Source organism: Erpetoichthys calabaricus, chromosome 11 (genome assembly GCF_900747795.2).
Source record: "Erpetoichthys calabaricus chromosome 11, fErpCal1.3, whole genome shotgun sequence".
NCBI classification, from domain to species: domain Eukaryota; kingdom Metazoa; phylum Chordata; class Cladistia; order Polypteriformes; family Polypteridae; genus Erpetoichthys; species Erpetoichthys calabaricus.
The window spans coordinates 18767195-18784469 of record NC_041404.2 but is presented as its reverse complement, the minus strand read 5'-3'; the positions used below and the strand labels follow the sequence as shown (position 1 = coordinate 18784469).

Below are 17275 nucleotides of genomic sequence, written 5' to 3'. Positions count from 1 at the left end.
GTATGCGAAGCACAGTGCGGGAAGCATATCACTTGACAAATCAGCCATATGTAAGCCCAGCAAGAAAAAGAGCAATGTGAAGGTAATCTTTCAGCGTTTATTGAGGAGCGGCCTTTTCCTCTAGGGGTGCGAACAGCCCCAGTGCTCACAATATATTTCAGGAGTTTATTTAATACATAATACGCGCTCTGGTTGGGTAGCTTCTCAGCCATCTGCCAATAGCGTCCCTTGTATGAAATCAACTGGGCAAACCAAATGAGGAAGCATGTACCAGAAATTGGAGTGAAGCCGCGAACATCGAAGCACAATATAGCGAGGGATTACTGTAGTAATTTTTTATATATTTAAAAAAAAAAACTTGGAACCTCTGCTATTGTAGATCCAGAAAACAGAGGGAACAGAAGATGGGGGAGCAGAACAACACGATGCTGAGCTGGAACTACCACCTCCCAAAAGTCAGTTCTGGATGACCTGCTTAGAGATTATTTAACTGTATCAATGGCAATGTCCATGAGTGGGATAGAACAAGAAACTGACATGTACACAAAAGATACCCCTATTGCACTCCTGTGCTGTCCATTGAAATGGAGGAGAGAAATTTCTCCAAAGTACAAAATGTTTTCCCCACAGGCCAAAACATATCTCTCAACTCCAACAAACTCAATTCCAAGTGAACATGTTTTTTTCTACTGCAGGAGATATTGTGAATGCTTAAAGGTCACTGTTCATAATCGAAAATGTGGAAAAGGTTATGTTCCGAAAAAAATTGTTGATACCCTACACTAAGAAAGGAGAATAACCTTGCTCTTATTGTTTATTTTCAGTCCTACAGTGCATCCGGAAAGTATTCACAGCGCATCACTTTTTCCACATTTTGTTATGTTACAGCCTTATTCCAAAATGGATTAAATTCATTTTTTTCCTCAGAATTCTACACACAACACCCCATAATGACAACGTGAAAAAAGTTTACTTGAGGTTTTTGCAAATTTATTAAAAATAAAAAAACTGAGAAAGCACATGTACATAAGTATTCACAGCCTTTGCCATGAAGCTCAAAATTGAGCTCAGGTGCATCCTGTTTCCCCTGGTCATCCTTGAGATGTTTCTGCAGCTTAATTGGAGTCCACCTGTGGTAAATTCAGTTGATTGGACATGATTTGGAAAGGCACACATCTGTCTATATAAGGTCCCACAGTTGACAGTTCATGTCAGAGCACAAACCAAGCATGAAGTCAAAGGAATTGTCTGTAGACCTCTGAGACAGGATTGTCTCAAGGCACAAATCTGGGGAAGGTTACAGAAAAATTTCTGCTGCTTTGAAGGTCCCAATGAGCACAGTGGCCTCCATCATCCGTAAGTGGAAAAAGCTCAAAACCACCAGGACTCTTCCTAGAGCTGGCAGGCCATCTAAACTGAGCAATCGGGGGAGGAGGGCCTTAGTCAGGGAGGTGACCAAGAAACTGATGGTCACTCTGTCAGAGCTCCAGAGGTCCTCTGTGGAGAGAGGAGAACCTTCCAGAAGGACAACCATCTCTGCAGCAATCCACCAATCAGGCCTGTATGGTAGAGTGGCCAGACTGAAGCCACTCCTTAGTAAAAGGCACATGGCAGCCCGCCTGGAGTTTGCCACAAGGCACCTGAAAGACTCTCAGACCATGAGAAAGAAAACTCTCTGGTCTGATGAGACAAAGATTGAACACTTTGGTGTGAATGCCAGGCGTCACGTTTGGAGGAAACCAGGCACTGCTCATCACCAGGCCAATACCATCCCTACAGTGAAGCATGGTGGTGGCAGCATCATGCTGTGGGGATGTTTTTCAGCGGCAGGGACTTGGAGACTAGTCAGGATAAAGGGAAAGATGACTGCAGCAATGTACAGAGACATCCTGGTTGAAAACCTGCTCCAGAGCGCTCTTGACCTCAGACTGGGGCGACGGTTCATCTTTCAGCAGGACAACGACCCTAAGCACACAGCCAAGATATCAAAGTCAGGACAACTCTGAATGTCCTTGAGTGGCCCAGCCAGAGCCCAGACTTGAATCCGATTGAACATCTTTGGAGAGATCTTAAAATGGCTGTGCACCAACACTTCCCATCCAACCTGATGGAGCCTGAGAGGAGCTGCAAAGAGGAATGGGCAAAACTGGCCAAGGATAGGTGTGCCAAGCTTGTGGCATCATATTCAAAAAGACTTGAGGCTGTAATTGCTGCCAAAGGTGCATTGACAAAGTATTGAGCAAAGGCTGTGAATACTTATGTACATGTGATTTCTCAGTTTTTTTTAATAAATTTGCATGTGATTTCTCAGTTTAATAAATTTGCAAAAACCTCAAGTAAACTTTATTCACGTTGTCATTATGGGGTGTTGTGTGTAGAATTCTGAGGAAAAAAATGAATTTAATCCATTTTGTAATAAGGCTGCAACATAACAAAATGTGGAAAAAGTGATGCGCTGTGAATACTTTCTAGATGCACTATATTACTAGATTATTTGTACTATTTTGGCACTATTTTCTGGAAAGAAAAATAACTTTAAAAAAAAAAAAAAAACTGGTTTATTTAATAAGTAGTATATTAAGCATAGTATTAAAAATTTGCTGTGCTCTTTCATGTATTGTGCAAAAGACTTTCAGTGTTCCCATATTGTCTATGTAGGGGCACGGAAAATGCATTGTTGATTCTGAAATGCACGGAAGAGGAATTGTCTCAGATATAATAATAAAGAAAAAGCTTTTCAATCATAGGTATTCTTCGTTCTGATTTTCTTTAAAAATCTTGGGATATTGATTGGCAAACCCAATATCATGAATAGAGTATATTGTTACATCCCTAAGAAATTTATATTTTCACTGTAAGCACCCTAAGAACTAAATCACTCTATTCTATAACATTTCAGTAATTACCACTCTGATGCTTACCTTTCTGATCAAAAATAGGTCATTACAATAGCAATTGAAGAGAAGAATTCATAATTAATTGCAGAATTACCGTATTTGCCATAATTCCCAAGATGTCAAAAATTAATTTGAGGGCTCCTCTAGAGTGACTCTTTCTCTTGCACAATTTGGCTCAAGAACTAGTTAGCACATTGTCATCTCATAACATGCTTACGTTTTGTGTTTGGTATTTTTCTGTCCAGCCATTTTAGCTCTAGACTGTCCTCAAGAAACTGAGGCACACAGACACACACACAAAGACAGACAGACAGACACCCATCGAGATTTCAATGTTTTTGGTATCGGGGACCCTAAAATGTCACAATCCTTCAAAAACCAGAGATAGAAATTTCTGACAAATCAAAAAGCTTTCACTCCTCCCCCATAGATGATAGGTTAGGGAGGGTGTATAGCAACAAGTCAACTTCATGTAATTTAACTGTCTAGCAGGACACCTCTTGTAGCCAAATGTGGCTCCCATAGATTAAAATTATAAAGGCAATGTTTAACCTGGTTTGCCTGATGAGGCAGGAAGATGTCATTACAAGTAAAAATATAAGTATTCTATGACTTTTTTTTTTTTAAAGTAGGTGTGAAATAAATTAATTTTCCATTTTATTTAAAAAGTACTATAAAATGTAAGAATTTGCAAGAACAGAGTAAAGGCAAGCAATTCCCAAAATATCCACATAATACTGATAAAAATCAATAAGCAAAATACACCAGATAATACAAACTTGCTCCCTTATGACACTGTACATTTTCTTTCATGACTAAGTAGTAGGGAGAGCAACATTTGTTTGTTAAGTGTTTTGCAGACAATCTCAGTGAAGCTAAACCATGCTGAATTTCACACAACCTCCAGCAATATATGGCCAAAAAAAAAAAAAAAAAAAAACAAAACAAAATACACCAGACAATACCAGTGGAAATCGTTTTATATTGTATGTCAAATGTCTGACATTAATTTGGATTAATTTCAAACAGTGAAGGTTTATGAAAAATAATTAAAAACATATTGCAAGGGGTAAAAAAAAAAAAAAAAAAAAAAAACCATGGAAACTCCTTGCTTTCAGCGTATAGCCCCTTAATTCTTTTAATATGTTTTAGTTGTGGTTGAATAATTGAATAATCAGACAATGTTTTTGATGTAACATGAAATACAAATTGCTCAAGCGAAGACCATAATCTATATATATAAAATTCTTTTCGCGTATGAAACGGAAATTACGCATGACCACGTGATATGGAAATTACGTATGACCACACAATATGGAAATTACCTATGGCCACAGAACATATTATAATACAGGACCTAATCGCTTCGTTTGGGGACGCCATTTTTATATCATCTTTACGAATGGTTATTATTTGTGTGCGCCCCACGTCACCCTCTCCAACTCCTCCTGTCTGGTCTACAGCACTAAGCCGTCCGCCGCTAGGTGTGTTCTGACAGAGAAGTTTTATTTATTCGTCCATGTGACTGTCGCTGAAACTGCCACATTGTAACTTTTTTTTTTAAGTTGGCAGTACTTGATAGTAGAAGAGATGAGGAAAACAGCTTTGTGTCTTTCTACTTTTTAACTGCGCCGAGCTGTAAACAATGTGAAGACGAGACCGCCTTCAGCTGCGAGGGGTCGTGAGAACAAAGTGGACACTGGGAGGTGCGGAATGCGAGGCTGCTCCACCGGGTCGAGAACTTCGCAGTTTCGGGCAGCGTCCTCTCTTCTCATACTGTCTGTGACACTTCTGTGGAATGGAATTTAAAATCTATTGCTAGCTTCTGTATGAAAATCTGCATGTTCTCTGTGTGGCTAGGTATTATTATAACAGATAAATAAGCGTGCTTACATAGAGTAGGGCTGCCAGCATGGAATGCAGTTTTTGGCTGCTTCCCGGCTTGTCTCAGCAGTGTCTGGTTATCGTTCAATTAAGATGCCAAACGTATGACAAGTTTTCTGATAAGCTTAATTAAAAATACAGTGGTGTGAAAAACTATTTGCCCCCTTCCTGATTTTCTTATTCTTTTGCATGTTTGTCACACAAAATGTTTCTGATCATCAAACACATTTAACCATTAGTCAAATATAACACAAGTAAACACAAAATGCAGTTTGTAAATGGTGGTTTTTATTATTTAGGGAGAAAAAAAAATCCAAACCTACATGGCCCTGTGTGAAAAAGTAATTGCCCCCTGAACCTAATAACTGGCTGGGCCACCCTTAGCAGCAATAACTGCAATCAAGCGTTTGCGATAACTTGCAATGAGTCTTTTACAGCGCTCTGGAGGAATTTTGGCCCACTCATCTTTGCAAAATTGTTGTAATTCAGCTTTATTTGAGGGTTTTCTAGCATTGAACCGCCTTTTTAAGGTCATGCCATAGCATCTCAATTGGATTCAGGTCAGGACTTTGACTAGGCCACTCCAAAGTCTTCATTTTGTTTTTCTTCAGCCATTCAGAGGTGGATTTGCTGGTGTGTTTTGGGTCATTGTCCTGTTGCAGCACCCAAGATCGCTTCAGCTTGAGTTGACGAACAGATAGCCAGACATTCTCCTTCAGGATTTTTTGGTAGACAGTAGAATTCATGGTTCCATCTATCACAGCAAGCCTTCAGGTCCTGAAGCAGCAAAACAACCCCAGACCATCACACTACCACCACCATATTTTTACTGTTGGTATGATGTTCTTTTTCTGAAATGCTGTGTTCCTTTTACGCCAGATGTAACGGGACATTTGCCTTCCAAAAAGTTCAACTTTTGACTCATCAGTCCACAAGGTATTTTCCCAAAAGTCTTGGCAATCATTGAGATGTTTCTTAGCAAAATTGAGACGAGCCCTAATGTTCTTTTTGCTTAACAGTGGTTTGCGTCTTGGAAATCTGCCATGCAGACCGTTTTTGCCCAGTCTCTTTCTTATGGTGGAGTCGTGAACACTGGCCTTAATTGAGGCAAGTGAGGCCTGCAGTTCTTTAGACGTTGTCCTGGGGTCTTTTGTGACCTCTCGGATGAGTCGTCTCTGCGCTCTTGGGGTAATTTTGGTCGGCCGGCCACTCCTGGGAAGGTTCACCACTGTTCCATGTTTTTGCCATTTGTGGATAATGGCTCTCACTGTGGTTCGCTGGAGTCCCAAAGCTTTAGAAATGGCTTTATAACCTTTACCAGACTGATAGATCTCAATTACTTCTGTTCTCATTTGTTCCTGAATTTCTTTGGATCTTGGCATGATGTCTAGCTTTTGAGGTGCTTTTGGTTTATTTCTCTGTGTCAGGCAGCTCCTATTTAAGTGATTTCTTGATTGAAACAGGTGTGGCAGTAATCAGGCCTGGGGGTGGCTACGGAAATTGAACTCAGGTGTGATACACCAGTTAGGTTATTTTTTAACAAGGGGGCAATTACTTTTTCACACAGGGCCATGTAGGTTTGGATTTTTTTTCTCCCTAAATAATAAAAACCATCATTTAAAAACTGCATTTTGTGTTTACTTGTGTTATATTTTACTAATGGTTAAATGTGTTTGATGATCAGAAACATTTTGTGTGACAAACATGCAAAAGAATAAGAAATCAGGAAGGGGGCAAATAGTTTTTCACACCACTGTATAACAAAAGATTAGAATTTCTGCTTTCTGTTGTAATCAACAAATTGTGTAAGAATGTTCTGTGACCTTTGGATGAAACTGAGCTTATGTTTTTTCTAAACTGCTTCTTTTGAAGATCTCTGTTATAAAATGCAACTTACCCCCCCTATGATGGGGCTTTTTGCACTTCAGAGTCAGTGAGAAAAAAAAGCTGACAGGCTCTGTAAGGGAAAAGACCCTCTGCTCATCAAGAAGTGTAAAGAAATAAAAAGAATTCTGCTTATTTGAATTAGTCTGCCTGCTGTTGTCTCGACACTTCGTCCACACTTCAAGTCCCCCGTCGGCTCCTGGGAGAGTGGAAATCTTTGTTAATGAGTGTAATCGGCGCCATCAAACCATGACTCTGTTTGTAAATTGCCCTGCACAACTACTTACTGTCCTTAAGGTAAGTTTGGGTCACTAAAACCCCACAACATTCAAGGTTGCTTTTGTGATTAATTATTTTAACAAGTAATCTACAAACATATAGTGCAAGGTTATCAGGCAAAAATTTGGACAATCACTTAGAAAATGTAATTTCAATACCACAGCAGTCGTGTAGCACCTTTCACAAGGGATCTACTACTTACCTGTTGTGTTATAGCACATTTAAAATGTAGTTTACCCGAAACCACTCCAGTAGTGCTCAATGTATCTTTACTTCTTAAATGTTGATGTTTTACTGTTTAATAACTTACAGACTACATTTTATTTTTTTCCCTTGCACTCAGTGAGTGAAGCCACTGGGTAATCAACTAGTATACTCTAAAAATAAAAACATTCAATTGTAGATGTCACACACAAATAGATATTTGCTTTTAATATTTTATTGGTATACATCATGTGGCCGTATTTCAAATTAAAAATCTTATTAAACTATGTGCCATAAACCAAACTTTATCTGAAACTTCAGCCTTAACATGTTGGAAATATGTGGGGCATGTGTTGAGAATGGAAATATCTAGAATTCTTAATGCCCATCTCTTCTTGGAGCCTGAATTTGGATATAAAAGACCTAGAGGGGGAGTTCACCTAACAAAAAAAGTGGCAACTTCAAAAATCAGGCTAAAATTGCATTATGGTCCCATCTGGCTTGAGCAGAATGAGAGAACAAGACATGGCCAGTGCATTTGACAAACCTGGCAAGGGACTAGGTTCAATGCCGTGAGCTGTCCCATAATGCTGTTGAATGATGAAACGATGGTTGAACTTGACAAAAGTACAAGTACAAAGTTAAGTATGTATCCAGCACAGGATGTACATGAACAAAGAAAACGTTAAACGTTGTCACATTGTTGTTAAAAGTACAATACCCTGCATAAATTCACATTACATGAAGTAAACTTTACATGGGACGCATATTTTTATATTTTATCTATATTAATGTAGTACATACAGGAAATTTTTGTCAGTATAGTTGTAACCTAAAAATGGCAAGAAAAGTAATTTGACTAAAATTAAAGGTGCGCACCTACAAAAACTGGCAAGTGTGCTTTATGTCTGATATAAATCAATCACAAAAGGTCAGAAGATCAAGACAAATTAGACTTGAACGACCTACAATATAAAGATATTTGCAAGTTCACTATTTAATATCAAATAACATTTGTGAATACAGATGCAAGCCATGAGAGTACCCTCTTTATATATTGGGCAACTTAATCCACTGATAAACAGTAGACAAAGACAACAAATTAAAACAAATTGCATTCAGATAGCTACAAACTTTAAATCACAATGTAATGAACTAAAAATGAAGCATAAACATCACCTCATTCATCTAGTTATTTTTACCTCACACACTCAAGAGACCCATTACAACACAACCTTTGCTATGCCCAGCTGGTCTTACATAAGGCATTAAAAACTACACGGTTGGCAGGGAGGAAAAATAACTTATGAAATGGTTTTATAATTATATGTACTCGTTTCTCAAAATATTTTTCTATACAAGCTAAACAACTGTTTATATGCCACAATTGTACTGTAGATCTTCACTATTTGTGCATTGTGAACAGTAAGCTCTTCCTCGTTCCTAACTGCCTAATACTCACTCACTCTCTCTCTCTCTCTCTCTCTCATTCTTTCCTAGGGCACGAAGCGGAAGCAAACAATGACCAACAGGGAGATGAACCGCATCGTCGAAGAACTCCAGGCTCTCGACATCCAGATCCAGAAACTCCTATCCAGGCGGAGGCACCTGAGGGATCTGCTGGAAAAATCCTCCCTGACATCAGAATTTGTCAGAGCAAATCACGGTTCGGTAACATCGACTCCACACTGTGCCGCTCACTTTCAAGGCCAACTGAGCTTCACCCCCGTGCCTCATTGTGCCAACAATGAAAAATCCAGCCTGTTTCAGCTATGCAGGTGGGGGTTTAAGGCTAGAACACCTCCATCGGCACAGTCAAGCATCTCCACCCAGAACCGGTTCGACCCTCTCCACACCCCCAGTTTGCCTTCAACCCCGGGTGATGTATTTGTGATTGGCGATTCAATCGTAAGAAACCTAAACATTGCATGCCCTAATCAGAAATCTTTTGTCTCTTGTTTTCCCAGTGCTCGTGTCCGAGATGTTATGAGACGTGCGCCGACAGTCTTTGAGAGGCACAAGAACGGGGCAGTAGGATCCATTATGATACACGCCGGGGTTAACGACATGAGACACCGACAGTCGGAGATTCTCAAGGCGGACTTTGCAGCACTAATTAAAGCCATGAAGGAGAGGACCCCGGCTGCAAGAATTTTGGGTCCCTTACCTTTCATTAGAAGATCAAACGAGTATTACAGTCGTCTACTGGCGTTAAACTTCTGGCTGAAAGGCTTCTGCGAGAGTCAAAACATCGGGTTCATAGACAACTGGGACCTCTTCTGGGAGAGGCTGTGTTTCTTTAAGCGGGATGATCCGCATCCAAATAGATTCGGCGCCTGGGTCCTCTTCCGAAAACAGCACTAAGGTAATTCGTCTCTCTTGACTCTCTAATTTTACTTCTAACCCCTTCCGTTATGCTTGTGATATTTCGGTAAAAAAAATCTTCCTCAAAAGTGCGCTGCATTAACACTCTAATAACTAATGTCAGTGCATGTAAAAAAATCTAGGCAGTGCGGCATAAATACGAATAATTATAATAACCTCTAGATAAACAATGCATTAAAACTATAAAAACAGATTATAGAAAAATAAAAAATACGCACAGGGTGGCGCTAAAAAAAATAACTTAATTTCTATCTCAAATACCCATAACGCACATACAATTCAGCTCTGCTCCTCCGAAATATTAAATATGGCTCTATTAAATGTGAGAGCATTAACCAACAAGATGTTTTCCATCAACGATTAGTGATAGGAAAATTGATTTTATTGCAGTTGTTTTAAGTGAAATGTGGCTTAGCTCAGATGGTGCGGCTGTTTTAATCGAATCTGCGCCTCCAAATTACAGCTTTGCTCATGCAGATCTTCAAGGTAAGAAAGGCGGCGGCTTAGCAAACATTTACTGGAGCCGGTTAAAGTGTAAACATGTCGACTTTGGCAAATTCAAGTCCTTTGAGTATGTTGCTATTGTTATTCATGGAGTTTCTCAGTTTCTAGTGTTACCCGTGTATAGACCTCCTAAATACAATGCGTCTTTCTTTGAGGAATTCTCAGACTTGGTGTCAATTGTAATTACGAACTATGACACACTCCTAATAGTTGGTGACTTTAACTTTCATATTGATAATCAGTGTGACCCGAAAGTAAAAGAATTCATGAACCTCCTGGACTCTTGATTTGAGCCAGCACATTAGTCAGCCTACACATAAAGCAGGTCATACGTTAGACTTAGTAATTACCAAAGGACTAAAAGTTGATGTGAAGCAGATCATTGATATTGGTCTATCAGACCATTTTCTGTTACTATTTAATATAGAAATAATGATAGAAAACATTCACGAGAAGCATATTGTTAAAAAACGCTTCTTTGATTCATCAGCAGCTTCAAAATTTACAAACATTTTAAGCAATCAGTTCATTTGTAGTGCTTACTGCAATAGTGAGAATAATGTAAATAGTAGGGTGGAAAATTTTAATACTAAGGTGAGAGCTGCTGCTGACATAGTCAGTCGCACCTGAAAAGATAGTTAAAAAAATCTTCTAGTACTGTTATACCGTGGAAGACCCAAAGAGTGTCTGATCTTAAGAGAACATGCCGGAGAGCTGAGCGTAAATGGAGAAAAATTAAACTAACTGTCCATTATGAAATATTGAAGGTCAAAATAACAGAATACAACAACACAGTCCGTCTTGAGAGGTGCTGTTATTTCTCTAAAATTATAACTAACAATGCTAGTAATCCCAGAGTCTTATTCTCTACGATTGATCATCTGCTAAATCCAGGTCACTCAATGGAATGCCTCCAAAATACTTCCAGTGAAACTTGAGGCTTTTGCTGTATTTTTTAATTAAAAAATTAATTATATTAGAAATAATATAGTACATCTCCCCAATACTGAACCACTTAAACCCCGGTACTCCATTTTAAACAAATTAAAATTCTTTCACCAGGACAGATTTACCTGATTTGTATAAAATAATTTCTCAACTGAGACACTCCACCTGCATCCTCGACCCAATACCAACAAGTTTTCAAAAAAAGTATTGGGTGTGCTAATTGATAGTATTCCTGACATAGTAAACTCTTCATTAGATACGGGGGTCTTCCCAGACTGTCTTAAGACTGCTGTACAGGGCTCCAGATGGCGACTAAAATGGTCGCCAATGCGACTTGATTTTCTATTTTGCAACTAGTTTTTTCATTCCAGTCGCCAATGACAACTCTCTCTCTCAATCTAAGAAAAGTTTTAAATTTAAAGCAGCAGAAACAGCTTTTAATTATGTGCGAACACTCTCAGCCCACGTCTGCCTTTCCTATTACACTATCACGTGATTAAAGCCAAACCGAAGTGAGACATCATCTGATACGCCCACTCTGCTTCAAATGTCATCTCGCTAACTGCTGCAGATAGCGATCTGAAATAAAAAAGAATCGGGCCATGACTACTCCTCGAATTCTGTCCTAACTTTCCATGTAACACGTAAAATGGCCAAACAAAAAATTTCCGACTTTTTCTCAATGCCCACTCGTCCAAATCCTGCCTTGTCTACTTCTGAACAAACCGAAGATAATTCGGTCAGTGGGTTATCTGAGGTACAGCCACCGGCGTCTGGAAATATACAGTTATTAAAGGATGACAACTCCGTCCCGTTAGGAACCATCCCCTATGACCCAGAAATGGATTAAGCAGGTTTGGTAGTTTTACTTTGCTATTATAAATGTTACTTGCCATAACTGAAACTTGCAAGAAGGCGGACTACCTTTAAAACATCCACAGTAACGAAGCTCTTTAGTTGAGTGCATGTTTACCTATATTTAATGCTATGAACGAGTAAGCGTCTCAAACTTGAAGGGTAAAATGCTCATAAGAAGCCACACCCTTAACATATTTTTACACACAACCAGTCAAAAGTTTTTGAACACCTCACTTTTTCTTTAAATTAAATCAGCTGAAATGCAAAAGGTTTAAAGTGTAGGTTAGCAAAAACTGAAAAAGGGAAATGTCAGAATATAACAATCTGGCCTTCTTCAGAAAACAACTAATAGATTACAACCTGCAGATGTTCTGCAGCAGTTAAAGTAAATTAAGCCTTCAAGTTGAAGCAAATAACCAAGTTGCACAGGTGTCCCAGCATCTGTGGAGTACTCCAGTACTGCTGGAACAGACTGTTGCTTCACCCTCTGATATATAACTTGGAAAATACTGCAATGTAGAAAGTTGCACATTCCAGTGATAATGACAAGAAAATGGCAATTAACACATGCAATGCGACAGAACATTATTACCCTTAGAAGAGTAGGCCTTTCATTTAATGAAATTCCAAAAAAAAAAAAAAAAAAAAAAATCAGGTGAGCATGGTGTCCTACACAATCCAAAGCCAATTGGAATCTGGAAGAAACTCTGATAGGAAGAGATCTGGCAGACCCAAAGTTACAACACAATCAGGGGACAAGTTTCTGACGGTGAGTTTCTACTACAAAGAGGTGAGTTTCTGCTGCAGATTTGACAGGATGAGTGGCAATAAGTAAGCCATTCCTTAAAGGACAAAATAAAGTGAGGCTTGTCTGGGCCATTAAATACTGGCTGTGGACTACTGCAGACTGGAAAAAAATCTTATGGACCAATTAATCAAAATCTGAAACCTTTGGTTCATCATGCAGGGTGTTTGTACACCTTCCAGTAGGTGAAAGGATGGTTCCTTGGTGGGAGACACCAACTGCCAAACATGGAGGAGTAAGTGTGATGGTCTGGAGTTCTTTTGCTAGAGGCACAGTTGTGATTTGCACAGAGTGACTATAATTCTGAATCAAAAGGGTTACCACAGCATTTTGCAGCACCAGTCAATACCTTCTGATCTGTGTCTATGTCAGGAGTTCATCCTACAAGCAACACAAAGACCCAAAATATACCTTTCAGTCTATGTCAGAACAACGTTAAAAGAAAAGGGCAAGAAGGTACGCTACAAAACATGGACTGGACAGTACAGTCTCCACACTTAAACCCCACTGACTTAGTTTGGACAGAAGGGTGAAAGGAAAGCAACCTACAAGTGTAATGCATTTGTGGGAACTTCTGCAACAGTGTTTGGAAAATCTTTCTTACCAATATTTGATTTCCTTTATAGAAGGAATGACAAATGAATGTCTGGCGGTTATATCAGCAAAGGTGGCTATTTTGATGAACTTAAAAATTTGAATACATTTTGTACACTTAATGATTTTTTTTTTTTTTTTTTTTATTCGCCATTGTTAATTTGTTCTCTGCCTTAATTTCATGAGACACTAAACTGTGTGCACTTCCATAAAACCTGAAAAAAACTGAGGTGTTCTAAAACGTTTGACTGGTAGTGTAGCTACCTTAATTTTTAGAAAGCCTTTCATTTTCAACCCACTTAATCCTGCTTCCAGTAACAGGTATTCTACAAAACCAAACCCAACGGCGAAAAAAAAAAAAAAAAAAGTTTTAAACTGATAAGGAGTACAGTTACAAGTTGAATTTGGGTAAGAATTCTAAAAAGTGACAAGCAAGGAATAATGATCTAGAAAAAAGTGCCATATTAACTCTTTAATGACTCTATTATTCAAGAGAAAGTTTATGGAAGCTGTTCGGTTAAACAGATATATATGCCCATAAGTAAACCATGGCTTCAGAAGATAAAGTATCAATCAAACCTGTAAAATACCAATGTGAAATATGAGGCAGCTGTGTGGTATTTCATTAATGAAGAGGGGGAAAAAAGAGTTAGTGTGGAACTGTTAAGTCAATTGAAATACAAAAGCAAGTTAAGGCAGTTTGACCTAATGAAGATGCACCATGAATGACTAACAAAGAAAACATTTTTGCAGAGAAACTGCAAGAGGTAAACAAATGGGAATTCAGAATGGCAAATGTGAGTGATGGCAAATCACGAGTATGCCCAAACTGTGGACAGTATTGGTAGACATTGTGAAGAAAAAAAATTAAGATGTTGTATAATAAAGGATCAGCATCCGTCACCCTTCTGCACAGTTATTGTTACCATGGGAATGACACGAGTTGGACTATACAATAAATATACATTCAAGTTCACAGTCATGCAGTCATGGTACAGTGAAATGTTTATTTTTACATCTCCCTTGGACTAGTGACAGTAATAAAATCCCATGTTTGTATTTGTACGTATTTTACATATACATATATCATACATACAAGAACCAAGCCATGTATTTATCAGTATAAGAGGCGGCAAAGAACACTGTAACCTTCCCTGAATCTACTGAGTGGCAGTAAACAACATTATAACTTTACTATGAATCTTCTCATGGGAATGATAAGGTTTCACCAATGTCTGACGGAAACAAGATGGTAGAAAAGTGGCTGTATGGGATGGCCAAAGTGTTTAATAACACTGTTTGCCTTTTTAAGGTATTGCATGTTATGTATGTCCTGAAAAAAAAGCTATGTTCTACTAACAATTTTGTGGTAACACACATCCTATTAGAAGGTTTATAAAAACAGAAAAAAAAAAATCTACATAAACACTGTTCTTAGTGTGGACCATGCATGCTATCCTCTTGACTGGATAAGCCTCCAGCCACTGAATTAGATTAAACATCCAAAGACATGAAGGTTAGGTGGATTGGCATGGCTAAATTTGCCACAGTCTAGGTACATATGTATGTGTGTGTATTATCCCTGCAATGGGCTGCAGCACTGTCCATGAACTGTTCAATTTTCGCACCCTACGGTTGCTAGGATAGGCTCTAGCTTACCCATAACCCTACTCGGGGGGAAAAAAGCGGGTTTGGAGGATGGTTGGATGTTTAGATGAGAAAAGTTAACACGGGAAAGGATTGAAATTAATCTATTTTGGAGAAAACATTTGGAACTCAACAGCGGATCCAGTCATGGCCCATGCGATAGTCCATGGCAAGACACACTAACTCATAATTCATCTAATTTAAACTAAGTAGTCAAGCTGGAAGAAAGGTAACGGAATGCCAAAGTGTAGATAATTGTTGAATATTTTTAGATTACGAATGGGCTCCAGAGTCACTCGAGCTGAACCTCATCCCAGAGTCCAAAGCAATTAAATGCTCAGTGATCTCCACTGCGGCGATGAAGTTAGATTTTCTGGTACACCTCAGCATTCTTCACATATAGAATTATGCTTTGCTTATGTACGTTAGTTTAGTTTATACAGTACCCGTTCCATTTACATTTAAAAGGAACATGCACGCTTACAAGTACACCACGAAGAAAACAAAATGATCTGTGAAACTTTCGCTGCATTTAAACGAAACGTAAAATTATTAATAGTAAAATAACTAATATATCGGACAGTGAATACATCATGCTACTGATGCAAAGTTGAACTGCAACAAAAATCAGGTTTAAGAAAAATCACGGAATGAGTTCTATTTTAACGCGAGGCAGAATGAACGGGCCGACATCGTGCGTGACCTGACAGGCCCGATCCAACCCATATTGGAGGGGTTGCTTCCAACTAAAAGGGATTCGTTCGCAGATGGCACGCGTACCCCAGGAACCTAGTTGAAAAATAATCACTGAACCGTAATACTTTGTTAATACCCAAACTTTAAAAATGTAATACTTACGGCGTGCAGCGGTCGCTGTACTCGTTGGCCACCGTCTCGATTCCTCCAGCCCGGGCAACCGCGACATAGCAGTTCTGAAATCCTAAATCGATACCAACCACTGACATGTCTCAGATTTAATAAAAGATAACAAAGAGACAAAAACGACGTTTATAAAAATCACACGTAAAAAAGAGATGGCAAAAATAAAATTTGAACACGAAGTGTAGCAAAATATCCTCAATTCAAAAAGCGTTACTGTTGATTATGCGTAAAGATGAAAGTTGAAAACTGATACTTGCAGCTGTATGTGAAAATTGATCAAAACTTAACCCTTCTTTCTTAATGGGTTCTATTTAGCACGGCGGTTGAATTAACTGCTAAAAGCCGGTAGCACACTGTCTCTCCTGGTGAAATCTCGCCGTCAGGCCCACGGCTGTGTTCTCGCGAGGTTTAAACTCCCGTTTCTCGAGTTCTCTAGATTGTTCTTTAACCCTTCGTTGGCATACCGAAGAGGAGCCAATATTACTCAAGAGGAGGGAATGAGAGTCTGGGGCCTAGCAGCTTACTTCCTGAACTTCTCAGTGTAGTTTCAGCAACACTATGTCAAAATGTTTAAATCAGCAGCATTGATGGATCTGTATATTACGGAAGCGTATTAGGGCCACGGTGAAAAAAAATACGGACACACTGAAGAAAAAAACTATATGTCAAGAATAAAGTCGACATGTTGAATTTATCCTCGACATTTCCACTATAGTCTCGATGCTTATGACGAGAATTTTGTCGACATGTTGACTTTATTCTGGTCTCGCCGTTTATGTCGAGGTTAAAGTCGACATTTCTACTTTATTCTCGTAGTTTATTTTGTCAGTAGAATGTCGTAAACGAAACTTCATCTTAAAATGAATGTTTAGTTTACTAGATTTTCTCACACCCCTCATAAATTAATGTAGCACATTAAATGCTTTGTGTTCAGTGTTCCTCGATCCAGTTGTTAATCGCTACGTGCTTCTTAAAGTGACTTAATCTTGCCCTGAGAAGGCGCAGGCAGCGACCGCCGCACAGAATACTGTGGCGTCCCAGCCAGGTTGATGCCTTTTCTTTTTTTGAGTGACTGTTAGGTCTGATTGAGGGAGGGCGGAGTACAGCACGGAAGACGGACAGCGGGGTATTGATTAATGGGATGGGGGATCGGTTGGAGAGGGTGCTGGAAGGTTGTGTTTGGGGTTACGAAGTCGGCGTTCTTTTTCTTGATTGTCCAAGTAAAACTTTTGTGAGACTTTACTACGTCTGTCTGGTATTTTTTTTTTTTTTACATCTTCTCTTTTCAAGTCTAACGCGGAAGTCGCTACAATACAACTGTCCATCCATCCATCCATTTTCCAACCCGCTGAATCCGAACACAGGGTCACGGGGGTCTGCTGGAGCCAATCCCAGCCAACACAGGGCACAAGGCAGGAAACAATCCTGGGCAGGGTGCCAACCCACCGCAGGACACACACAAACACACCCACACACCAAGCACACACTAGGGCCAATTTAGAAT

The 17275-nt window shown here is 39.2% G+C and overlaps 1 protein-coding gene across 1 annotated transcript in view; it reads right to left on the bottom strand.

Annotated features, from left to right (window-relative positions):
- LOC114660219 (heat shock 70 kDa protein 4-like) overlaps window positions 1–16166 on the bottom strand; it is a 59679-nt gene extending 43513 nt beyond the window's left edge. The window contains exon 1 of the mRNA XM_028812763.2: window positions 15748–16166. Within this exon, the coding sequence (XP_028668596.1) occupies window positions 15748–15854 (107 nt within the window). The 5' untranslated portion in view covers window positions 15855–16166. The remainder of the gene's footprint in view (window positions 1–15747) is intronic.
- Window positions 16167–17275: the final 1109 nt, after the last annotated feature.